Here is a 26,758-nt window from a genome sequence, read left to right on the forward strand (position 1 = left end):
TTCTGACATTTACATACAGGGAATCTGTACCATCTTGCACTTTTAGTACAAGAATGAACTATGGATGAGAACGTACCAGTTATACACTCAGACTCACACAGACATGAGTTCAGATTTATTTAGCCTTCTCTTCCCTACCTGGTCCTTGGGAGCTGACCACACCTCACAGTGTGTACAAGGCCTAGAGATAACATCTGAAGCCACCTACTCCCGTGCCTGGCCTACAGTGGACTACCAATAATACATGGCTATTCCCTGACCTAACGAGCTCCTCAAGCAGCAATCCCTGCCTCAGCGACAGTTACGCGGGCCACCCAACTGCTGAAGACATCTAATGAGGGACTTATCTTGTTGCACAGGTGAGCAGCTATGGCTACATCACTGAACTCAATCTCAATGGACCTCTTCCTTGGGAGAGACACTGAGTTAGCTCTAAGGACTGACCAAGACATGGCACCTTCTCACACTGCCCCAGAAGCTGTACCTCACAATGAGTCTGCTCTGCAAAGCAAGAGAAAAAAAGTCAAGCTACTCCTTTACTATATCAGAGCCCGGAAAAATCCCTCTCGCTCTGGGTTAGCTGGCCAAGGAGCCAGTCACAGAGCTATGAGCATGGGGTTGTCTCTCTACGAGGTGAATGGCAGAGATGGAGTAGACGAGGAAGATGTTCCTAGTGGGAATATATGTCCCTCTTTCCTGCAGACACCATCATAAATAGTGAGAGAAAGAATCAATCACTTCTATTTAACTCACAGGAATGTAGCTGGAATTGGTGTCTTAGGAACCATGTACAACTATGAAGACTTTTGCAATCACTGCCATAGGACGGCTTTAGTGATCCCGTCACGACCCAAGTTTCAAAAGACCATACCTAGAAATACCTATGTGAGGAGATGGGGAGCTTGCTTGGCTCTTGTCTGGTTTGGGAGCTGCAGAGATTCTGTCACCTGCTCTCTTTGGTAAAGAATGAGGGAGCGGCAAGCCCTTCTTTGCCCCCATGAGCTCTCCTTCATCCGAAGTGGCTCTGCTGTTCTTCCCATTCAAGAACACACACGTTACTCATGTCCCTGGGCAGGCACACAGACACCGCCGCAACCTGAGAGGAAAGCTGCACGGAGCTCTGCTGTGGGACAATCTCACTGTAAACACTTCTCACCAATCCTCCTTAATCACCGGAACAGACCAGGGCAGCGCTGGCCCTCTGCCAGTGTTCTCCCACAGCCCGGGAACAATGCCCGGGCCTAATAACGTCGCATTCATCCCTTTGGCGGAGACTTTATGAAGCGCCCAAGGAGCTTAGTGAATGGTAAAATGAAAACAAACCTTGTTTCATTTACTGTGAAGAGAGCCAAGAGGTGGCCTTTGATGTTGTTTTCTAGCCAGCAGGAGCAGCTCACATGGGGTCCTGGAGTCTTAGCAGCATTAGAACTATTTAAGTCAACGCTTGAGTGAACTGTTTGCAAACCTTGTAATCCCACCATTCCTGAAATGAACACACTTCACAGGGTGAAGGCATAAACCTCAGGCTTCAGAGCACACATGTCCAGAAACACCCATTCCAAGTGTCTCTTCCAGAGCGTTATTTCAGAGCCTCTCCAGCCTTTTTTCCCTGTGGGGATCAAAGGCCTTGTCTCACCTTACATCTATTATTGTGGATGCTAATTCCTACTGAACTCAACAGACAGACAGTATTTTTCCTCGGATGTAGGCCCAGCACACACACACACACACACACACACACACACACACACACACACACACACACACACACACACAATATATATATATATCCAATGAATGACCAAATTGTTAAATGTGCTCCCCATCTCCCATCTATATTCTGACTACTTGGTTTTTACTCCCTTCTACCCCACTAAAATGCCTCTCCCTAACATCTCATTCTCCTGCAGAATGAAGTTCACAAAAGATAATGGAAATCACTTTATCTTTTTTCTTTTTTTTTTGGACAGCATCTTATGTAGCCCAAACTTAAACTCACTACATCGGCAAGATCATACCACACCCAGTTTAATGTGCTCCTGGGGATGGAGCCCAGGGTTTTCCATAAGCTTAGGCAGGCACTCTACCAATTGAACTACATCCCTAGCCCAAATAATACTGTTTAAAATGAGATGTCAACATTTAATTCAAACAGGGAATTGATATGTTTCATTCACTGTAGTCCTAAAGGGATTTAGAGGATATTAGGACATTTCCCCTGGCTCCTGAATGCATTTTCTGTTTACCAAGCTTGAGTAGTCTCCAGGAAGGGGCCCTAAAATCAGAGGGAGAGGATTTCTTTGTTGCTAGAGTTTTCCTGCCTGGCCCACAGTCAGGACAAATCTCTCTCACCTGCCAGTCCCACAGCCGCTCAAACCCGACCAAGTAAACACAGAGACTTATATTGGTTACAAACTGTATGGCCGTGGCAGGCTTCTTGCTAACTGTTCTTACAGCTTAAATTAATCCATTTCCATTAATCTATACCTTGCCACATGGCTCGTGGCTTACCGGCATCTTCACATGCTGTTTGTCATCGTGGTGGCTGGCAGTGTCTCTCTCTCAGCCTTCCACTTCCCAGCTTTATTCTCCTCCTTGTCCCGCCTACACTTCCTGCCTAGCCAATGGCCAATCAGTGTTTTATTTATTGACTAATCAGCAACACATTTGCCATACAGAACATCCCACAGCATTTCTTGATTCAAAGATAACTGAAAATCTTTTTATTTTTCTTTTTAGACAGTGTTTCTCTGTATAGCCCCGGCTGTCCTGGAACTCACTCCATAGACCAGGCGGGGCTCGAACTCAGAGATCCACCTGCCTCTGCCTCTGGAGGGCTGGGATTAAATACGTGTGCCACCACCTGGCTGAAAATCTTTTTCTTTGCTTTGGGTCTCAATAAGTATCCCGAGATAATCTCAATTTATAATCCTACTGCCTCCCAGGTGTTGGGATTTTTGTGCAGAATGTCATACTCAGCTCTTTACAATCATTTTCTAAAGATCCTTGATGTTCATGAGGTCTGTACTGGGATAAAGTCTGAGAGACTGTCATGGCTGGCAGCCTGTGATGGGTGGCAGGCCCAGTGAATGATGGGCAATGGTAAAGAGCTGTCACGGAATCCTCGGAAGGAAGAAGATGCACTGTGGTCATTTCCCACAGCCTTACACTTGAATCATTCCAATGAGCACTGCACACATCTGGAGGCAGGTGGGAGGGATAAGCCTACACATCTGGCTGTCACACAGAGCCACTTTCAAAGCCACACCCAGGGTGCCTGGGCGATGCTGCTAAGACTTGAGCTGATTCAGATCCCTAATCAGGAGATAAGCAAATTCCTTAGGATCTTGTTGAAAAGTCAGATAACGTTCTTTCTGTTCATTTGCAGGAACCGTGAGCCTGGCGATTCTGTCTGTCTCCAGGGAACGCTGTCCGATGCCTTCAAGACATTTTGCATTACAAATGAGAGATGCTACTAGCATCCAGTGGGGTAGAGGTCAGGTTTGCTCCTTGGCATCCAACAAAGCACTGGATGGTACCCCACAACCAGGAATAATTTGGCTCCAAATACCAATAGTGCCAAGAGAAAAAAATCTATTTTTATTTTTTTACATTTGCGTATCTATTTTTTGTGTTCGTGAGTATGAGTGCACGCATGCTATGGCACATGTGTGAATGTCAGGGGCAATTGGTGGCAGTTGGGTCGAGCTCAGACCACCTTGATCCACTAAGCCAGCCAAGAAACCCCACCTTACGTGGCCTAATTGACCAGCTAAGATGCTGCCCTCCCAGGAGAACAGAGAAGCCAGTTCAGGCTCTGACCACGCTCCTCAGGGAGCACTTCCCAGGTCAGAATCTGTCCACTCCAACAACTGCTTCCACGTGTGGGCATAGGCCCAACACAGACTCACAGCAGGCCACCATTTTCAAAGGAGTATGGAAATCTGGATTTGTAGGAGGAAATCACCTAATTTCTAAAGACTGCTGACTAATTTAAAATTTGAAAATCAATCAAAACATAAGAAACAATAATTGTACAGGAAAATACAGTAGGTCTAAAATATTTTTTTAAAAAAAATCCAAGACCTACAACCTCTGCCTTTTGTGACTTCTGATTAGTTTAAATTCCCAGAGGACAATGACCAGCCACTCCCATCTGGAACCTGAGAGCTGGTCTGGCACTTGGCCATGCTGGAACTCATACAGTGTATGCAGCAACCACCTAGGTGAGAGGCAGAAGTTGGAATTACAGCTTGACACAACTCTGGTTGCTCATTTCGTGGCTGGAAAATTCTTTGAGGCTGAAAAACCATCCCTAACTTCAAGAGTTCCAAAAACTCAGGAATTTTCAGAGCCAAGGTTCATTTTGCAATAGACATACATGCCGCTTCCTTGATTCGGGTCCAAACGGCCTCTCTTCCCATTTTGTCCAGGGCATAACCTCAATTCCACAGATGTGAAGCAGTCTGGAGACAGAGTTCCTTTCAGACAACCACTGTGTTGTCTGCCTTAGCATTCCTCACGCCAGAGAGCCGTCTCGCTCTGATTTCTCTTGCTCAATTCAACACCTGGGTTTCTTTGGTTCATTTTGAAATTCTACACAAAATACGAAGGCATGCATGTAAGAAAGGACAATTCTGTCAAGAATGTAGGCTAGCACCATGCAGACAGAAAGACAAACACGGAAGCCAGTCTCCCTTTAACCTTGCACACTGACCTGTACTGCTGGCCAGGCTTTGCCTGTGCTCAAGTTAGTTCCGGAAGTTTGGGGGGCTTTGGACACACTGAGGCCTGGGCTTGACTTCCCATTTGATCTCCTCATGTCCATAAAACCCTGGGGAAAATCACTTAAATGCCTCAGGGTAGGACACAGAAATTTGGGGCTAACAAGACGGCTCAATGGGTAAACGTGCTGTTCCTGAGCCTGAGGACCTGAGTTCAAGCCCCAGGGCTCACTGTAGAAGGAGAGACCCAACTCCTGAAGCTGTCTCGGACCATCACACACATGCTGGGACACACCCATCTACACATACTACACACACCCACAACGGCCTGCCTTCCTCCTTTGACCGTTCTGAGGCATGTGTCCCCCCCACTGTTAGTGCGGTTCTGTCGCAGGACAGAGGGCAAGCGTGGGGTCAGCTGTGTGGCCTAGAGCCCATTCTGAATCCTGGTATTTCCTCATCAGCACTCTGGTCCTGTCTTCCCTGGGGAGAGAGGCCCAGTCTCTCGGCCCCACTGCCTAGCTAAGCCCTTCCCACTAGCATCAGGGCCAGCTCAAGGTCAAATCAAGGTCAAGCCAGCTCAAGGATTGCTCCTGCTTCTGAGCATGCCCATCCTCTGTCACTTTAGTCTTCACATTCACAACACATTCAATAACTACCATCCTGTCCATCCCATCAAATACCTTTCTGACTTTGTTTCCCCTTGAATATTCATTGAGAATTAGATAATAGCTCACGCTTCTTTAATAGCTTCTTCCCCATGTGCTTCATACAACACTCAGTAAAACTTTTTTTTTTTTTTTTTTGAGACAGAGTCTCACTATGTAATTCTAGCTGTTCTGAAACTCACTCTGTAGACCAGGCTGGCCTCAAACTCACAGAGACCTGCCTGCCTCTGCCTCCCAAGTGCTGGGATTAAAGGTGTGTGCCATCACACCTGACGACACTCAGTAAATATTATAACCAGCAGAATCATAGCTATAGTATTTAAAATCTAACACTCCTTGGGGCAGGACAGAGGGGAACAGTAATGGAAGATGTCTTGATGGGGGCGCATTTCAGGGTTAGGGAGAAACCTGGTGCCAGGGAAACTCCAGAGAACCCACAAGTGTGACCCAGCTAAGACTCCTAACAATAGTGAAGAGAGTGTCTGAACTGGCTATCTCCTGTAATCAGATTGGTGACTACCCTAATTGTCATCAGAGAGTCTTCATCCGGTAACTGATGGAAACAGGTGCAGAGATCCACAGCCAGCTGCTGGGCTGAGCTCTGGGAGTCCAGTTGAGGAGAGGGAAGAGGGATTCTATGAACAAGGGGAGTCAAGACCATGATGGGGAAACCACAGAGACAGCCGACTGAGACTAGTGGGAGCTCATGGACTCTGGACCGACAGCTGGGGAGCCTTAATGGGACCGACCAAGGCCCTCTGCATGTGGCTCCTAGCAGTGGGATCAGGACCTGTCCTTGGCATTTAAACTGGCTTTTGGGAACCCATTTCCCCATGCTGAGTTCCCACGACCAGCCTTGATGCAGGGGGAGGAGCTTGGTCCTGCCTCAACTTAATATTCCATGCTTTGTTGACTCCCACTGGGAGGCCTGCCCTTTCTGAACAGGAGATGGAGGAGGAGTGGATGGGGTGGGTAGAGGGGAGGTGGTGGGGCAGGGTGGGAACAAGAAGAGAGGAGGGAGGGGAAACTGTGATCAGGATGTAAAATAAAATAATAAATAAGAAGATGAAATATTAAAAATAATCTAACATTTCCTACAAACTTCAAATGCCATGGTGGCCTCTGGCCTCAGCCTCCTCTGTGGCTGCTGTGGCACACTTTCCACACTTCCTACACTTCCCTCTTTTAAAATTCCTGCCCCTCCTGGGGACCAAGTGCTTACCGGTTCAGGCCATAACCACCTGGTACTGCTCTTTCCCTTCCCTTTCCTCCTCCTCCTCCTCCTCCTCCTCCTCCTCCTCCTCCTCCTCCCTGGCTCGTGGGCACGTGCACCTGCCTGCCAGGTTCCACATAGCCAGGGAGCACCTCTGCAGCCAGTCTGGTTCCATTCCCATGCAAGGGAGCAGCTGAGTCTGGCCCCAGTTCCCCTGGCAAGCTTAGCCCCCAGACGGGCCAGAGCCTCACTCCCGGCACCGGCTCCCACCCGCACTCCGGCCTGAGCCCATGGCTTCCAACATCTCACTGTCTCTCTTGGAAGCTGCTCAGAGACTGCCTGGTTAAAATAGACGCCAATGCTACCCCCTGCCCCCCACCAGCTCCCCGAGGGTGCTGCTCCCACGGCTGCAGAGGCAGAGAGGGTCTCGGCAGCTGCCGGCTGTCATCCTTGCCACCTGGAGTTCTCTGTGCCCTGAGCTCAGGCCACTCAACCCCACATGCCAGCTTCTTGGCTGAGGGAAGGGTGTGGAACGGCCAAGCAGGTCATGAAAGCCAAGCTAGGCCCTGAAGCTCCAGGGAGATGCAGGAAGATGTGAAGCTGCCTTGCTGCTGCAGCCCGCAGCTCCTCTACACATGCACATAGGACACTCTGCTTCCACCTGCAGCTGCCACCAGCCAAAGCTTCAGCGGGACCTTCTTTGGTGCTACACCAGCGACACCTGCTGGTCGAAAAGCGCTACTACACCCCAAAAAAATACCGCAAGGATGGTAATACAAGCAAGCCAGTGTTTCATTTCAGGTAAGAGTACTTGATAATTTTACACCTTGAAACTGACTAACAAATTTTGAGTAATTCTTATAATATGGTCAAAAACTTTACTTCACAAGAATTTGAAAATTTTTCTACCTATATGATGAATGACATTTTCCTAGAAATATATGACCTTCCTAAAGGCATATCTGGCCTGTACCATTTTGGCATTTACCATAATAATTCACACAGCATTCAAATACTGGTTTAATAGTAATAGAAAGAGGAATCATTATTGGGACTGATACAGGCTTTGAGAGATAGAAATGAAGGCTTACATAAAAAGTTTCTTTCTCTGGAAACCAGGATTTAATAAATCTGCTAACCAGGATTTAAAAGTAGTAATAAAGATTTACAAAACAGGCTCCTTAGTTTGGAATCTGCTAACTTACTACAAGGACTTCAGTCCACTAATAATAAATGTATAGCTAGATTTGATTTTATTGATAATAAATATGAATACTTAATGGATAGAACAATAACTCTCCAGAGGGAAGTTGTCGCTACTCAGACACTTTATAAGGAAGAAAAATTATCATTAACTGATCAAATAAGGTCTATGGAATCATGTGTTTCAGAAGAACACAAAAGGTTGCATGATTCCATGAGAAATCTGGAGTCCCTTGCAAGAGAGGAGGCTCACTCCCTAGAATAGACCCTAGGTGCTCGTTTGCAAGCCCTGGAAGAAACTCTCAGTACAGATAACAAGGGACCTAATAAGCAGAAGGGTCAGACCATAAAGGTCATAACATCTCCAGATGGCTCTCAGACAATGGCCTATCCTGTCATCACCCAGGAGAAGCCAGCAGATGATAGACACCCTGAGCCATATGTGGAATATATATTACAACAGATTTCAATGAGAGATTTTAAAAAATATAAAGGAAGTGATAGTTACATATGGCATACACTCAACATATGTAAGACAGATGTTAAATTCATGTTCTACCTCACATAGAATCATTCCAGATGACTGGAATCAGTTAATTTCAGCTGTTCTAGAATATAGCCAGCATACAATGGAAAAGCTGGTTGAGAGAAGAGGCAAGAAATTTAGAACAACAAGGTAATTTCAGAGGTTTTGAGATCCACCAAGATCAAATTCTTGGTGAGGGCTGTTTTGCTGATAGGAATGTACAAGCCATTTATGATGAGTATATAATATCCCTATGCCATACAGCAGCTCTAAATGCTTGGGGAAAAAAATCCCAGAACCAGGAAAACCAACTGAGTTATACACAAAGATATTTCAGGGACTGCAAGAACCTTTCACCGATTTTTTTACAAAGGCTGACCACAGCTATAATGAAAGTTGTGTCAGATAAAGAATTAAGACAAATATTAACTGAGTCATTGGCATTTAACAATGCTAATACAAAATGCAAAAGAGTATTTACACCATTAAAGGTCAGATCAGCTCCTTTGGAAGAATGGATTCAGTATACTAACAGTGTTGAGTCTCTTAACTATAGTAATGAGGCTTAGATAGAAGAGGCAATTCCCAGAGGTGAAAGAAGGCCCTGGGGTACCAAATGTTTTAAATATGGTATACACCAGGTCATTTAAGTAAAAACTATACATGGGGTGCCCCTAGAAGTAATACTCCTTCTAGAAATAACCCAAACAGGAGACACCAACCTTCTGGATTATGTAGAAGATGTGGCAAAGGCCAACATTGGACCAATGAGTGCAGATCAATAATAGATATACAAGGCAACCCTTTACTGGTGGGAAATGCCTCAGGGGGGTTCTTGCAGGCCCCCAAATTGAATGTGGTCCAAACATTTCCAGCCACTGTGGAGGAAATTCCTCTCCAGGACAATTGAATAAGCCAATGCCTAATGTAAAGAATGATACTGAACTGGATGATAGAACAACTCTGATAGAGAGTCAAAAGTTCCAAAGAATGCAATAAAATGAATATTTTGGCAGACTTCCATAAATGAACAAAGACCAAAGTTTAGAATTCAAATTAATGGCATTGTTCTGGAGGGCCTAGTAGACACAGGTGCGGATGTGACTATAATTACACCAAAATCATGGCTTCGGAATTGGCCTCATCAAGAGGTAGATGTCCAATTTCTAGGGATTGGAACCCTATCTCAGATAAAACAGAGTTCAAGATGAGTTGAATGCATAGGGCCAGAAGGACAGACAGGAAGGCTGAAGCCATATGTACCAAATGTAGCAGTGAATCTTTGGGGCTGAGATCTGCTATAACAGTGGAATACCCAGATTAAAATTCCTACACTCAGAAAAGGAACACAGACCAATGCATGTTTCTAGGAATAATATCATAACATGCTATAAAAAAACAGTCACCAACTGTTCAGTCTGTACACAAACAGCGCACAACTGCTGTTGAACTCTCAGAAGTACCAACAGCCTTACCTTTAAAATGGCTAACTAATAAACCTGTCTGGGTTGGACAATGGCCTTTGACAAAAGAGAAGCTACAAGCTTTAGAACAGCTGGTTCAAGAATTCTCCTGTATTCGTTATTTTTTTTAAAAAAAGTCTGGTAATTAGAGAATGCTGACAGATCTGAGAGCTATTAATAAAGTAATTCAGCCAATGGGCTCCCTACAGACTGGGATGCCCTTGCCCTCTCTGCTACAGAAAGAATGGCCTATAATAGTTATTGACTTAAAAAACTGTTTCTTTACCATACCCTTACAAGAAAATGATAGAGAAAAATCTGCCTTCACAGTACCTAATTATAATAATTCCCAGCTAGTCAAGAGATATGAGTGTAAGGTCCTCCCACAAGGAATGTTAAACAGCCCTACCCTGTGCCAATATTTTGTGCAAAAACCATTGGAGATAATTCATGTGAAGTTTCCACAATCCATAATTTATCACTATATGGATGGTATCTTATTGGCTGATCCAAAGTTAGACACATTAGAAAGCATGTTTGAAGAAGTAAAAAAAAGTTTTGCCTTGCTGGGGACTGCAAATTGCTCCTGGAAAAAATACAAAGAGGAGATTCTATTAATTACTTAGGATATAAAATAAGTGTTTCTAACTTACTGGGTATCATGGGAATACCCAAAGATGGACTACAAAATTTGGCTAATACTCTAAAAGGGGACAAAGAATTAAATTGTCCAAGAATGTAGCTGGAGATTTCTCCAGTCCCGCTGGGGCCCACAGCCACTCAGACCCAAATAAACACACAGAGGCTTATATTAATTAAAACTGTATGGCCTAATGGCTCAGGCCTCTTGCTAGCTAGATCTTACATCTTAAATTAACCCATTTCTATATAACTTGGGAGAGACAACTAGGAAGCTGTTTTTAGCTCTGTTCTAGAATCTTTTTTTTTTTAAGCTTTTTCATGTTTTAGGTGGAAACTCTTGCCCCATGTTGGGTGCCATATAATGCTCTCCTTTCTGGACAAGTGGGACACAAGGAAAAGTGACTACTGAACTCTGCCAAGACAGGGTAAGATGGTCTTTCAGAATTCCCACTTCTGAAAATGGTCTGTCAGATACTCTAGGCCTGTAGCCAATCTTTATGCACCAACAATACTGAGAAACATTAGGTGACTGTCCAGGCTGCCAGCTGTCTCTGTCTATTCTTGCAAGACTCCCAAAAGTTGCTTATGTCCTTCTCCTGTTTCTCAGGTATTATTATATTCCTTCTCAGGTCTTTGATGGGATTGAAGACTTAACAGTTACAATCTTCTATCTTAGCTATAACATATTAAGTATTAGATTCAGTTTCTTCAGGATAGGGCACCTTTTGGAATGATCTCTGTAACATGCCATCTAACCATGCTCCAGACTTCTCTGGATTTTAGTATTTTAGTGTATGTCTCTTGTTTAATATTGTTCATGCTGGTTGTAGTTCCATCTTGCTTAGGTCATTATCCCTTATTCCTCCTGGACAATATTTGATAATCATTCCTATTGTATATAGTTTTGCATTAGGTTAGAACTTTCTTATTTAGACAAAAGGGGGAGATGTAGTGGGTAGATGTTCCAGCTTTGACCTGGAAGTACTACCCCATTGAGGCTTCCAGTAACTATTACGCCTATGAGGCAGGGCCGAGACATGAGCCCTTAACACTGGAGATCCGGATGTGCCGGCTCTCTTGGTTCCTGGATCCTGGATGCTGGAGGTAGACTGAGCAGAGTTCTCCAGAGAACACCACTGGACTGCACCACACCTTTCCCGGACCCTGTAACCTATCCCTTTACTTGTAAGTTACCCCACAAAATAAACCTCTCTTTTAACTATGCAGAGTTGCCTTAAAACTTCCACCAATAGCCAAAGCTGAGAAGGAATTGGCTCTAGTAGAAAAGACAATATGAGAAGCACATGTGGTCTGGTCATACTCCCCTCCAGACATTCCCCCACAGGTATTTTGATGCAGAGGGAAGATATTATATTAGAATGGATATTTCTACCATGTAAACCAAGTAAGAAGTTAAAGACTTATATAGAAAAGGTCTCTGATTTGACTCAAAAAGGAAAATTAATATTTCGCCAGTTGACAGGAATGGACCCAGCAAAAATTGTAGTACCTTTCACTAATGAGGAAATTTCTTCACTATGGAAAGATAATGAATACTGGTAGAGAGCCTGCAGTAACTTTTTGGGAGAGATTAACAATCATTATCCCAAAAGTAAGAGAATAGAATTCTTAAAGATGACTGAATAGGTCCTTCCTCATGTTGTACAACAAAAGCCAATTTCTGGAGTTCTCACATTCTATACTGATGCAAATAAATCAGGGAAAGCAGGATATAAATCAGGAGACTTAAGTAAAGTGGTACAAAGTCCATACAGCTCTGTACAAAAGGCAGAACTGTATGCCATTTTTATGGTACTGATGGACTTCATAGAACCCCTCAATATAGTCAGTGACACAGAGAGAGTTGTTTTACATATGCAACTGCTGAATTTATTCCTGATAATACAGAATTAACTTCATTACTCATATAATTTCAGGAAATCACCAGAAATAGAACACATATCAGATCCCATATGGGTCTGCCAGGACCTCTAGAACAAGGTAATGATGAGATTGATCAGTTACTAATAGGTAACATGCTAGAGGCCTCAGAATTTTATAAGAAACACCATGTAAATAGCAAAGGTTTGAAGAAGGATTTCTCCATCACTTGGCAACAAGTCAAGGATATTGTAAAAAAAAGTCCTACTTGTTCCTTCTATAACCAAACTCCATTACCTTCAGGGAGCAATTCAAAAGGTATACAAAGAAATGAAATTTGGCAGATAGATGTGTTTCATTTCGCAGAATTTGGAAGATTAAAGTATGTACACCATATCATTGACATCTATTCAGGATTTCAGTGGGCAACTCCTATGAGTTCTGAAAAGGCTGATTCTGTGATTACACACCTATTAGAAGTTATGGCCATCACGGGAATACCTGTACAAATTAAGACAGACAATGCCCCAGCCTATGTCTCCAATAAAATGAGATAGTTTTTTGCTTATTACAATATAAAGCATATTACAGGTATACCACACAATCCTAAAGGCCAAGCAGTCATAGAAAGATCCAATAGAACTTTAAAGGATATGCTAAATAAACAGAAAGGGGTAACAATGACTCCCAGAAATAGATTGCATAGTGCTTTATTAACCTTGAATTTTATCAATGCTGATGAGAAAGGAACAAGAGCTGTGGAGAGACATTGGATGACAGACAAAACTCCTGAGCTAAATCAACCAGTTTATTTCAAAGATGTGTTGACCTCAGAATGGAAACCTGGATATGTCCTACATTGGGGAAGGTGTTTTGCTTTTGTTTCCACAGGAGAAGAAAAACTATGGATACCAACAAAATTAATAAAATTTGATTCAAACAGGAGAAACATTGATGAGGAGAAGTAAATGCTCATCCACTGATGTGACATCTCTACAAGTTGTAAGAAAAATTTAACAAAGAAGGGTGGGGGAGGGTTCTGTTTTTGCCTTTACAGAACAATAGAAATTCCCATTTTCCAGAAATCATAAGGCCTTGGATATCCAGACGTCTACAGCAGAAAGAAAGAATCTATTGGTACCAATCTACACAGGGTAATATCTCACTGCCTAACATCTATATCTCTTTAATTCTAGAAAAGTTGTGGTTCTGATTCAATTATATACCAAGCTGGCTTTGGAGTTGTAATTGGCCCCCTCTTTCTCTAAACCCAAGCATATTGCTAAAAGAAAAGGTTCAGAGATTCTTCTGTCTCATATCAGAAGAGCCATCTGGTGTGGAACAGAAGAAAACTAATAAAAAGGGACCATTGTCTTCAAGATTCTATTTCTCTCCATGCTTATTTTTCATTTCTTGGAATCCTTTCTTACATGTCATGTCATCTTTAAATCCAAACTTTCCATTTTGATATTAATAATGTTCATATTTTTCACAGTAAAAAATAAGTCTTTTCCAATAGCAATTTCTGGAGTCTTCAGAAGGAAGATAGAGCCCCACAAAAACAACTCTACCCAGTCCAGAATGATGCCATGGTACTCACAAACATTACTCAATGATCAATCTCAGACTGAAAACTCTCCAAGATAATTCCATAATAAGATGGTCCATCATACTACACTTCTAGCCAGAATCTCAGGCAACCTTACCCATTACTCTGAGACTGACTGCAGAATCTACTGTTAGTCCAACTGAGACTTAACTATCTGAGCTTTCTTACAGAACTCCACAGAGATACCATCACCCCCTGAATAGCGGGAAGGAATTCTAAGAAAACGATGCTCCCTTTTCACAAAGGTTTCATGTTTCTGAGGGCTATGGATAATGGTTGTAGGGTTGGGGGTTGAAGAAAACATTGGACTCAGTATTCCCCTTAAGAAAAGAAAAAAAAAGAGAAGGGATAGGTATAGGATATTAAGGTAGATTATTGTACATACTAGTAAACTTAGTAAAATATCAGCTTTAGATAAGTTGCACTGTTATGGATTCTTGTATATTGACACAAATATAAACTATTTTTATATTCTCATTCCAGATAATTTGTATATTGATACAAATACAGAACCATATTTGTTGAAATGTACATATATTTTTACTCTTATTTGAAATATTTTGTATATTGATACAAATGTAAAATTATATTTGTCATACTGTATGTATGTTCTACCTCTGTTTAGGATATTTGGTATATTGATTACATATTTAGGATTATTGTCATATTGCATATTGTACTATACATTCCTACCTCTGCTTTAGTTATTTTGTGTACTGTCACAATTTTGAGATCATTTTCCTTTTACTGTACATTTACTTACAGACTGTTTACCCTGTTTATGTGACGCCTTAGTCCTTAGGTTATCTAGGTAGATAAGACTTACAGATTTATAGTCACCTATGCTTGTCATCTCTATAGTTATGTTAGTTAGGGTGTCTAGATTTACAGAAACATATGTCAGATGGATAGGTAGTCTTCAAACACTTCACAGACCTAGAGAATATGACATTTAAATGTTTTGATAACTTGGAATTCTGTTGACGTGAGACACAATTGCTCCTGGCAGCACTGATCTGATCCCAAGAGAATGTGGGACTTCTGAGACATTTCCATTTGGAAGTTTGTCTTCACCTTGGCACAAAATGGCCTACTGGGCAAAGAACTGCCCTTGCCTCGACTGCTGACAGTAAAATGGTCTGACAGATACTCTAGGCTTGTAGCCAATTTGAATGCACCAACAATGCTGAGAAACTTTAGGTGACTGTCCAGGCTGCCAGCTGTCTCTGTCTACTCTCACAAGACTCCGGAAAGTTGCTTGCATCCATCTTCCATTTCTCAGGTATTATTATATTCCTTCTCAGGTCTTTGATGGGATTGAAGACTAACAGTTATAGTTACAATCTTCTTGTATCTTAGCTAGAACACATTAAGTATTAGATTCAGTTTCTTCAGGATAGGGCACCTTTTGGAATGATCTCTGTATGTGCCACTTACCTATGCTCCAGACTTCTCTGGATTTTAGTATTTTAGTGTATGTCTCTTGTTTGGTGTTGTTTGTGTTGGTTGTAGTTCCATCTTGCTTAGGTCATTATCCCTTATTCCTCCTGGACAATATTTGATAATCATTCCTATTGTATATAGTCTTGTATTAGGTTAGAACTTTCTTATTTAGACAAAAGGGGGAGATGTAGTGGGTAGCTGTTCCAGTTTTGACCTGGAAGTACTACCCCTAGTGAGGCTTCTGGTAACTGCCATGCTTACCTATGACCTGCCCCTGGGGCAGGGCTGAGACGGGAGCCCTTAAGACCCAAGAACCGGATGTGCTGGACCTCTTGGTTACTCGTGATTCTGGATGCTGGATGGCAGACCAAGCAGAGTTCTCCAGAGAACCCCGCTGGACTGCACCTCACCTCTTCTGGATCCAGTAACCAACCCCTTTACTGGCTGTAAGTTACCCCAAAGTAAACCTCCTTTTTAACTACGTGGAGTTGCCTTGTTAATCCCCACAATACCACACTGCCTTACCCAGGAAACACTCTCCACATCACCACGCTCTTTACAGTTGATCATTGCTATCATTTGAGTAAGTGGCCCAAACATATTGTCACCAGTCTGTGGCACTACTGGAAGGGCAAGAACCTTTAAGAAGTAGGAACAATGGGAGGAAATTGTAGGCTGTTGTAGGTGGGGCCCCAGCCCCTTCTCATTCTTCGCTTATAAGTTGTACCATAAAGTAAGCATCTTGCTCCATCAGATGCTCTCCACCATGATATCCGGCCTCATCCAGGCCCAAAGACCATGGAAATGTCTGAAACTGATCCAAAGCCAACCTTTCTTCCTGTAAGTGGACCTTCTCCAGTGCTTGTTACAGTAGTACAAGGCTAGATAACACATCACTATGTGGAAAGAGAATAAGCCAGTTTCCTGTGTGTCCCTTACAGGCTCTGACCCTGTACACTGTCTGATAGTGCCCAAGTCAGTCCGAGGTTATAAGGCTTTGGACACAGGAAAGCCTGGGTTTGAACTCTGGTATAATCTCCCATAGCTATAAAATCCTGGAGGGGGGAAAATCACTTAAATGCCTCAGAACCTCAGCTTCTTCATTTTTACAATATCCTTAGCTTGGAGGATTGTGGAAGTGAGATGATATTAATGCCAAAATGTTGACATATAGAAGCCTCTCTGTAGATGGTTAGATTTTTGTGTGTATGTGTGTGCACATGTGAGTGCATGTGTGTATATGCATGCACTTCTGTGCACATGCATCTAGAGGCCAGAAGACAACCTTGGGTAATACTGGGGTAACCTTGGGTAACCACTGCACTGTTCTTTTTAAACTTGGGTTTTAAGGATTGAACTTGGGTCCTCTTGCAAGTAATTTATATGCTGAGCCATCTCCCCAGTCCCCTAAATAGTTATTATTAAAAGAAGAGGGGCGAGGTGGTGGTGCAGGCCTTTAATCCCAGTACTAGGGAGGCAGAGGCAGGTGGACCTCTGTGAGTTCGAAGCCAGCCTGGTCTACAAAAAGAGTCTCAGGACAGCCAGAGCTACATAGTGAGACCCTGTGTCAAAACAACAAATTGTAAATAAATAAAAAGAAGAGGAGAAGGAAGGTGGAGGAGTGTTTCTTTGCTTTTATCTTCTTTCTGCTATTCTTCTCCAGGTAGGAAATGTCACCCCGAGAGAGGACAAGGATACGTTATTCTGTGTGCTGAGTGAAACTGCTCTTTTGTCTGCCTAGGATGACTTACACAAGGCCTTGCCATCAGCAGGGGAATGAGCCGAGGCACAGATCCTAACACATACCAGGTCTGTGGCGTCATCCACAGGAGTAAACCCAGGCACCACGCTGGCCACACCTACTAGCACTGTGGTCCAGAGACAAACAGGTAACAACTCAGCAGGTCCACTTTTCACACTAATGCATACACAAAGCAAAACCAGCAAAGTGGCCAGGAACGACCAGCCATCACGATTACTTAGGTACCAACAAGAAAAAAAAAAAAAAAAAACACCACATTTTCCCCCTAGAACCAGGCTGTGCTTGGGTAAGGCTAAGTAATCCAAAGACGATTTAAAATTAAGGAGGTATGAATAGGCAAAATGGAAACACTGTACCACTTATGTGAGAGACACCAACACCTGTGGGTTTGGAAGGTGTACCAGGCTTTTTCTTTGGGGCCACCAACCAGCTCCCAAATCATGACACGGAGACTTCTTATTAGTTATGAATGCTGGGCCTAGCTTAGGCTTGTTTCTGGCTAGCTCTTTTAACTTAAATTAACCTGTTTCTCTTTATCTACCTTAGCCTCGGGGCTTTTTACCATACTTCCTTCCTGTATCTGTGTGTCTGTCTGTCTGTCTGGCGGCTGCCTGGCTGTCCCTGGTGTGCCCCCTCTTTCTCCTTGTTCTCTTCTCCTCCCTCTGCTTCTCATTCTCCCTTTCTCCTCCTCTGTGTTCTCTCCGCCTGCCAGCCCCACCTATCTCTCTCCTGCCTGTCGATTGGCCAGTGAGCTTTATATTAGACCAATCAGGTGCCTTAGGCAGACACAGTGAAGCAAATGCAACACATCGTTACATAATTAAACACACATTGTTAAACAAATGCAGCAGAAACAAATGTAACACACCTTTATACAGTTAAAGTAATATTTCTTAGCATCAACAAATATAACACATCTTTACATAGTTAAATATTCCACAACAGGTACCTGTAAGAATACTGGCTTCTGAGGCAGCCAATCATTCTCTCCCTAGACACCACGGGATCAATGTGGTGACTCTGAGGCAGGTGAATGGGTAAAAGGCATTCTGGTGATGTGCTGAACTGAGTATTAGTTAGATATGGAATCTTCTGTTGTTGAAAATGTATCAGGTCATATAATATGTAAGACCATGTTTTATAATTGTGCAATATTGTGCATAATATTGTATATCATGAGTTGTGTAAGAGTGTACTCTTCTGAATGTAAATTTGCACACTCGTAACTGTTGAAAGATAAAGAATTGGGGCCTGCTTGTTCATACCTGCCACCCCAGCATTTGAGAGACTGAGGCAGGAGGATTAATACAAGTTCAAGGCCAACCTGGGCTACAGTGTGAGGTGTAGGTTAGAGGAGAGTGCTTACCTAGCACACGAGGCACTGTGGTTAAGCCCCAGTACTGCAATCAATCAATCAATCAATCATCAACTAAATAAAACAGGGAAGACTTCACTAATACAAAACTTTTCTTAGGCTGGAGACATCTGCCCAACACACATTCCTGCTTCATTTGAGGAGAAATCAATGAATCTGTGTCTTCTCTCCAGAGGACTTACCATCCCACAGCTGCACGGGTCAGGATCACGTCAAACAGCACCAGTGACAAGGCAGCTGTGGTGACCTGCAGAAACAGCAAACGCCATCAGACCAGCGGAGTCTGGGGGACTCCCGCATCATCTCCCCCAAGCTTTGAAAGGGCTGCCTCTGACATTAGCCACCCCTGCCCATAGGTCCTCTGCATCTAGCATGGCCTCGCCTCTGAGCAGAGAGCGTGATGTGGAAATGCTATGTCCTGTAGTCTGTTGGAATCCCCAAAGCAGCATTTAATTTCTGTGCCAAAGTCAGAGAGAGACTGTGTGAACAGCATTCCCCTGTCTCAACGCACAGAATCAGCTCCAATGTCATGGAGATCCCAGACCTGTGCCCAGATCCTCGGGGGAAACACTTCTCTGTCCACACAGCTTGCCCCTTCTAATACCCTAGTCTTTCTAGACAGTGACACACATTCTAAGAAGCCAGGTGATTCATGGGGGAAGAGAGCAGTTAAATCCGTAATTATCTGAATCACAGGAGCCGAGGTAGAGGGAAGAGAATAGTCCTATGCCCTTTAAAGCAGGAAATTCCAAAAGACTCAGGAGTGACAGCCAGGCGGTCCAGACTCCAGAGTGTCCCCGGAACAGTTGTCATGAAATGCGTATGGACCAACGACCCAGCTCTCTCCACACTTAGAATGTCTGTGTCAAGCCAAGATGGTTCCTGTGTCCAGAATTCTGAATTCTGCATTCTGCAGGCCAGAGCAGCTTCTTTGAGGAAGGTAACCCTAAGGACCTGCTTTCTTGCTGTGAGAGAATGGGGTGCAGGCTGCTCCTGAGAGCCATTCAAGCTGGGGGAGTCAGAAATCCTGCTACTCCCCCCCACCCCCCCCCCCCCCCACCCCCACCCCTATCAAGGGAATGCCCTGAGCTGTCCCAGAGGCCTTTCCAGGTGTCCCAGCTGGGAACAAGGCAGCAAGAAGATGGCCGGGAATGGGTTGAATAAGGCCCTCCTCATGCACTATCTTTCTTTCTCTTTCTCCTCTCCCCTCCCGTCCCCTCCCCTTCGTTTTCTCTCTCTTTCCCTTCCCTGTGTGCACACGGGCACTCACTGGGCACTCACGTGCTATACACAGCACACATGTGGGGTCAAAGGACAATTTCATGTCCTCACCCCACCTTGTTTGAGGCAGAATTTCTTGTTCCCAATGCATACACCAGAAGAGCCCGCCCCAGCCGCTTCCGGGGATTCTCCTCTCTCCTTCCATCCTGCTCTAGAAGAGCAAGGGTTACATATGCCCGCTGCTGGAACTGGCTTCCTTTCGGGTCTGGGAATCTGGTCCTCATGTGAGAATCACTTTTCATTCACCATCTCAGAGATAAGTCTGTTCCTCTAACCCAGAACCTTTAGAAACTAAGATTGGGAATCTGTGGTCATCTCTGTCTCCTTTTAAACTTTTCTATCTGCCTTCCTTTATTGATTTGCAGCAAAGCTTTGACTGTACAAAAGACCTCTACATTGTCTGCAGAGACGTGAGCAAGCAGGCCAGAGGAACAAGGGAAAGAACGATGGTGTCTCCTCCTCTTCTTCCTCCTCCTTCCTCTTTGTCTGTGTGAAATGGGGTCCCGGTGGCTCAGGCTGCCTTTGTTTGCCTTCCACTCCTCCCACTCCAGCCCTGAGGGCCAAGTCCGCAGACACCTGCCACCACCCTCAGGCTCTTTTTCAACTTACCATTTGACTTGGGTCTTCTCTGTGTGTGGTCAAAATTCAAACCTGAGCTGTCCTGCAGGGCAGCTGTCTGACTGTGGAAATGAGGCATGCTACCTATGCAAACACCTTACTCAAACCCTCATTTTCCAACAGAGGACACAGCTGATGGTAAAGCCCTAACCTGGAGCGCCTGGGCCTGGAGCTGCTGAAGCAGTGACCTTGAGGACCACTGTCCCATCACGTTTCTACCTACCACAAGTATTTCATTTGCACTGCCCCCAAATACATTTCATCAAGGTTTTCCCGTTTCTGTGTTTGGAGAAATATTATTTTATAGTGTATGTCTGCTTTCACTCTGTTCCTTTTTATCCTCACTTTTATTGCCATTTTTCTCTTCATCTGTTTTCATTCCACAATCTTGAACAAAATTAACTATCCTGATAGCCCCTCTTTTCTTTCAAAACATTTATTGTTTCCTGGAACTATGCCAACAGGGCTGTATTTCCCGGAACTGACAGGAAGGGCGTTCGCAGTCTGCAGTGGCTATTAGTTAGACTGTCAGCTTGGTGCACTGCAGCACCCCACTGTGTCATGGGGACCAGCTGACATCTTCTTTCCATTGCCTGCCTGCACCTCATCTGCCTGTCTTCAAAAAAGAGTACATTTATTTATTGAGTGTGTGTGTGTGTGTGTGTGTGTGTGTGTGTGTGTGTGTGTGTGTGTGTGTGTGTGAATCACAGTGCACACGTAAAGGAGATGGTTCTCTCCTTCCACCATGTGGGTTCTGGGGTCCGAACTCAGGTGGGCATGCTGTGGGATGTTCTGTATGGCAAATGTGTTGCTCTGATTGGTTAGTAAATAAAACACTGATTGGCCAGTAGTCAGGCAGGAGGAAGTATAGGTGGGACAAGGAGGAGAATAATTCTGGGAAGTGGAAGGCTGAGTCAGAGACACTGCTAGCCACTGCCATGACTAGCAGCATGTGAAGATGCCAGTAAGCCACGAGCCACGTGGCAAGGTATAGATTAATGGAAATGGATTAATTTAAGCTGTAAGAACAGTTAGCAAGAAGCTTTCCATGGCCATACAGTTTGTAAGCAATATAAGTCTCTGTGTTTACTTGGTTGGGTCTGAGCGGCTGTGGGACTGGCAGGTGAGAGAGATTTGTCCTGACTGTGGGCCAGGCAGGAAAACTCTAGCTACATAGGCAGGTGTGGCAGCAAGTGGTTCTGTCCTCTGAGCCATCTGGCTGGCCCTCCTTCACGTCTTTATCAGCTCTTGGAGGCTTCCTTTACCCATCTTCTCTGCCTGTTCTCTGATGGACTCTTCATGTGACTTAGTCATGACTAAGAAAAGGGAGGTGCCCTTTGTCAGGGAATCTCCTCTGCCAGGCCTGTGCCTCTGCACCTCCACACCTCCTGGAGCTGAGCAGGAATCCTGCCTGCCAGGAGTCAGGCAGCTGGCCCGACTGTGCCTGTGAACGGTGCCTTTTGCCAAGAAAAACATGGCTTAAAATTTTCAAACCAGTCCTTACTTGAAAATCAGTTTGGTCTAACAGCCATGCTGGTGCCCTTGCCTCTGCTCCTTCCTGGAAATGTTTATGCACCCTCCTTTAAGCCACATTCTCAAGCTCCTCCGAAGCTTTCTCTTTTCATAAGCAAGACTGCTGATGCTGTGACACACGTTGACATGTTATAAATCAGGGTGGCTTGTTTCTGTCAAGACTGTGGTGGCGCACGTGCCTGGCGGGGCTGCTGTGGAGCCGAGCAGGCTGCTTTTCCTTCTACTCTGTGAGAACCATCATGCTTCTGGTTTTCACACTGCCTTTTCCTTCCGTCACGAGTCCTAGCGGGGCAGCCTCTCGGTAAGGTGGATGCTGGCTGCAGCGTGGACGGTTCCCAAAGGCTGACCTCTCCATGTCTGAGGGTCAAATTCATGTCTGCTCAGTGTGATAGGTTTCTATACACAAGGGCCACTCACTCCTAATCCCACCTACGAGGAAGTAAAAGCCAGAGGCTGAGTGCTCCAGGCCAGACTATAAAATGGCTCACTAAGCAGTACAAGGACCTCCCTGGCTAACAGGTAGAGGGACTGTGACTCAGAGATGGTGTGTGACTTGCCCCAGGGACTTTGAGGTTTGTGGCAATAGGAGCAGCACCAAAGCCCTGTCTCCCAGCTCAACTTTCTCTCATAGCCAAGAACTCAAGAAAGAGTCACACAAGCCACATGTGGCTTTAAGAAACCACTGGAAGGTTGGGGAGATAGCTAAATAGATAAAACACTTGCTCACAGAATCCATGTCAAAAGCTGGCATGATGGTAGATGCTTGTAAACCCAGTAGTCTCGAGATAGGCAGAGACAAGCAGATCCCTGGAGCTCACAGGCCAGTCTGCCTGGCCTACTTGGTGAGTTCCAGGCCAATAAGAGATCGTATCTCAAACAAATAGTAGAAAAGGACTTGAGAAATGACACCGAGGTTGTTCTCAGATCTACACACCCATGTACACAAGCATACAACACACCTGAGCACCCACATATACATATGCACACATAAGAGCCTACGGAAAGCAAATCTCATATTTTCACACATCCATGTTCACAGTGACATCATTCACAACAGGCAGAATTAGGAGCAACCAAAATGCCCACTGAGAGATGATCAAGTAAAGAAACTAACTCACAATGGAGTACCATTCAGCTTTTAAAGAGAGGAAATTCGAACGCATATTTCATTGTGGATGTTAGGCCAAGTGAAATCAGATTCCACTTCTGTAAGTTACCTAGTCATAAACTCATGGAGGCAGAAAGGAGAATGGGAGTTGTCATGGCCTAGAGGAGTCCAGAAGGGAGAGTTTGTTCAATGGGTACAGAATTTTGGTTTGGGAAGAAGAAAAATTGAGAGAGACAGTAGTGAGGGTACCCAGTGGTATAAATCTACTTAATGCTACTGGACTGTCTGTTCATGGTGGTTTGAATAAGAATAGCTCCATAGTTGTCCTCTGACCAGTCCTTGGCCTTGGCCTCTTGACTAGAACCATAACCCAGAGTCCTAGGACTGAACTTCTAGAAGGGCACTCCATCTGAGTTCTAACTATGACCTGCTATTTGGTTGTCAGCTTGACTACATCTGAAATTAACTAAAATCCAAAAATGGAGGGTACACCAGTGAGGGATTTTTTTTTTTTGCTTGATTTGAAGTAGGAAGATCCACTTCTAATCCGGATCTTGAGGTGGGAAGATACATGCCCTTTAATTTGGGTCTTGGGGTGGGGGGAGGCAAACCTTTGATCTGGGCCACACTTCCTGCTGGAAGCCTGTTTAAGGACATGGAAGAGGGAAGCTTCTGCTCTTTGTCTGCTTGCCCTAACCTTGTCAGCAAAAGCACTCCTTCACTGGCATTAGAGCCTACTTCTTCAGGATTCCAGCATCTACTGAAGACAAGCTAAGCAACTTCTGGATTCTTGGACTTGCTGTTCATAGCCAGCCATTGTTGGATTAGCTGGACCACAGCCTGTAAGTCATTCTAATAAACCCCCTTTCTCTATATAGAGAGATTCATTCCGTTACTCTAAAGAACCCGACTAATACCCCTGGATTTCTGACCCTGTGTCCCATCTGCCATTTGCAAAGACAATGAAACTCTTCTGTCCCCATGGATGTCATGCATGGTCCCAGCTGGCCACACCTCCAGGCCTGACTTGTTGGTTGGTGAATCTCCCAAATTTGGCTTTCTCCCCTCTTTCCTTGCCCTGGAGTTTAGGAAAGAAAGCACGGGCCTCATGTTCAGGGACTAGGTAAGTTGCCACATGTTCCATATTGAACAGCTGGTTGGTCTCCAGCTACACGAAGCAATCCTTTCATCTGAGCAACAGGCATCTCCTGTATGCCACTCATTCCACAGTTATGATTAGAATCAAGCTTCCAAGATTCCTGAGATTCCTGAGCTGAGTGCGTCCAGAGGTTAAGGACCCCACTAAAGTAACCTCACTACAGGGTCCTCCAACCTTTTCAACACCTCCAACCACCTTTCATGCAATATTACTCAAGTTATAAGAGAGCACCTCCAATAAACTACCTTCTGTCCTACAAACTGTCAACAAAAGCATCTGCAGTCTTTTGAGAGCTCTTGAAGTGGCTAAAGTTGCCCCTTGCCGAAGGCTTCCAGCTACTCTCAAGATCTGCCATCGACATGTAAGAAATGGTCATTAATAGTAATTGAAGTTCTCGATTTTAAAAAGCAGTTTTAGAGATACACGTTGTTTTTCCCAAAGAAAAAAGAATCTTGTCAGCGCACATGTCCCCGAAGCCCTGAGTAACAAGCACCATGCGCAGCCCACACCAGCAGCAGCAGGACTCAATGCAACAAGAGTGTCAGGCTTTGATCTTTCTGGCTTTGTCAATGGGTTTCATAACCTCTGTGTTATTTCAACAAATTTCGCTATTTAGAGTGGATCAGGTTTGTTTTTCAAACATTCTTTTCAAACCTAAGGCAGGGTGGTGGTGAGGAAGATGAGTGGGGACTTGGCAGACAGTGAGGTACTGTTGTCACTTGGGTGCACATGACTCGTTTGGTTATTTTTGAGACGCGGTCTCACTATGTAGCCATGGCTGTCCTGGAACTCACTGTGTAGCCCAGGCTGGCCTCGAACTCAGAGATCTGCCTGCCTCTGCCTCCCGAGTGCTGGAGTTACAGGTGTGCGCTAGTACGCCCCGTTGTCATGACTCTTAGGCTTCTGCCCCAGGCATCCCTCTTGTGTGGCTATAGTTTTCCCAGACAGTTTCTGAGCATCACATCGCTCTTTCCTCAGCACGCCCTCCCTGCTGGAGCCATTTCAGAGGCCTGCCCAACAATGCCTGCTCACCTCTCAAAAGTCCATCCCTAGAAAACCTTTCCTGCTTCTAGCCCCCGAGCATACATCAGTTTCTTCTCCGGGTGCCACGGTCCCTTGCCACCACACATGCCAATGGTCTGGTCTCCTAAGCAGTGTGCGTGCTAATCAGTGTGCGTGCTCAGGGGCTAACAGAGGTCTGCATGGGACGGATGCCTCGTGAATTTCGTATGACTGCATTAGGTCATCAGAGCTGGGAAGACAGTCTATGAGGTCAGAACACTGGTCACTTAAAATCCTTCACAGATGTGGGGTAACTGGAACCAAGGGCTTACTAAGATACCCTCTGCCCCTCACTGATGACTAATTATCTCCACCATTGGGGGTAGGAAGGACTCCACAGAAAGGATTGAGATCGCCCTGGTGCCAAGTAAAACATGATAGGAAAGGTTCTAACGGAGTTCTTCAGAAGCAGAGGGATATACAAATGCAGAACCTTACTGTTGGACTTCATGGGTGGAAATGAGGAGAGAACATATCTTAAAGGAAGGCATGGGAAGTTCTGACAGATGGACAGACAAAACAAGGGGTATCTGTTTCTTCTTTCCATGTATATGTACATATGCATATCTGTGTGTGTGTGTGTGTGTGTGTGTGTGTGTGTGTGTGTGTGTGTGTGTAGGCCAGAGACTGATGTGAATTTTCCTCAACCATTATTTCACCTTACTCTTTGAGGCAGGGTCTCTCAATCAAACGGAGCTCACCAGTGTAGCCTGTATAGTTGCTGGACAGTTTGTTCTGAGGCTAGAAATACAGGTGAGCTGCCATGATGACCCAGCATATACAGGAATCCAACTCTTGCCCCCTTGCTGGATGGCAAGTGCTTAACCCCCCCGCCCACCATTTCCCCAGCTAGAAATACAGAACTTGCTCAGGGACAGCATGCACACTCAGAATGGGAGTGGCTCCACACCTACAGTGCCAGCAGCAGGTGAAGACCGCTGCCTGCAGCTGCTCTACCACACCTCCAGGGACAAGAGTGTCACACAGCAGCTGGCGGGAGAGTCTTCCACCTCTCCAGGGCTGCAGAGCTAAAAGGTTTACATCACACAGTCCTGGAGTCTGCATTGCTGACTCACTCACACAGCGATGCCCCAGGCCTAGCCTTATTTTTAAGTTCAAGTGGAAATCTCATATGACATTAATAACTTGCCGTGCAGTGGTGGCACACACCTTTAATCCCAGCACTCAGGAGGCAGAGGCAGTTGGATCTCTGTGAGTTCAAGGCCAGCCTGGTCTACAGAGCGAGTTCCAGGACAGGCAAAGCTACACAGAGAAACCCTGTCTCAAAAAAAAATCAATAATAATAATAATAATAAATTACAAAAGAACTTAAGAGCAGGCTTTTTGCCCCCCTCACCCAAGGAATTCTTCTGTGGTCTCCAGATGGAAGCCATGGCTAAGACTAGGGACTTTATTTGCCATCCTTTAAATATTCAGATAATCCTTACTACTCACCCTGTGATTTATTACCATGACCAGTATGATTAT

At 44.7% G+C, this 26,758-nt stretch overlaps 1 protein-coding gene across 1 annotated transcript in view; it reads right to left on the reverse strand.

Annotated features, from left to right (window-relative positions):
• Tmem241 (transmembrane protein 241) overlaps positions 1 to 26,758 on the reverse strand; it is a 133,935-nt gene that overhangs the window by 1,032 nt on the left and 106,145 nt on the right. Inside the window, 1 exon segment of the mRNA XM_052741536.1 lies at positions 18,692 to 18,756. Coding sequence (XP_052597496.1) covers positions 18,692 to 18,756 — 65 coding nt within the window.

Source organism: Peromyscus californicus, unplaced genomic scaffold (genome assembly GCF_007827085.1).
Source record: "Peromyscus californicus insignis strain IS unplaced genomic scaffold, ASM782708v3 Scaffold_17__1_contigs__length_78620276, whole genome shotgun sequence".
Taxonomy (NCBI): domain Eukaryota; kingdom Metazoa; phylum Chordata; class Mammalia; order Rodentia; family Cricetidae; genus Peromyscus; species Peromyscus californicus.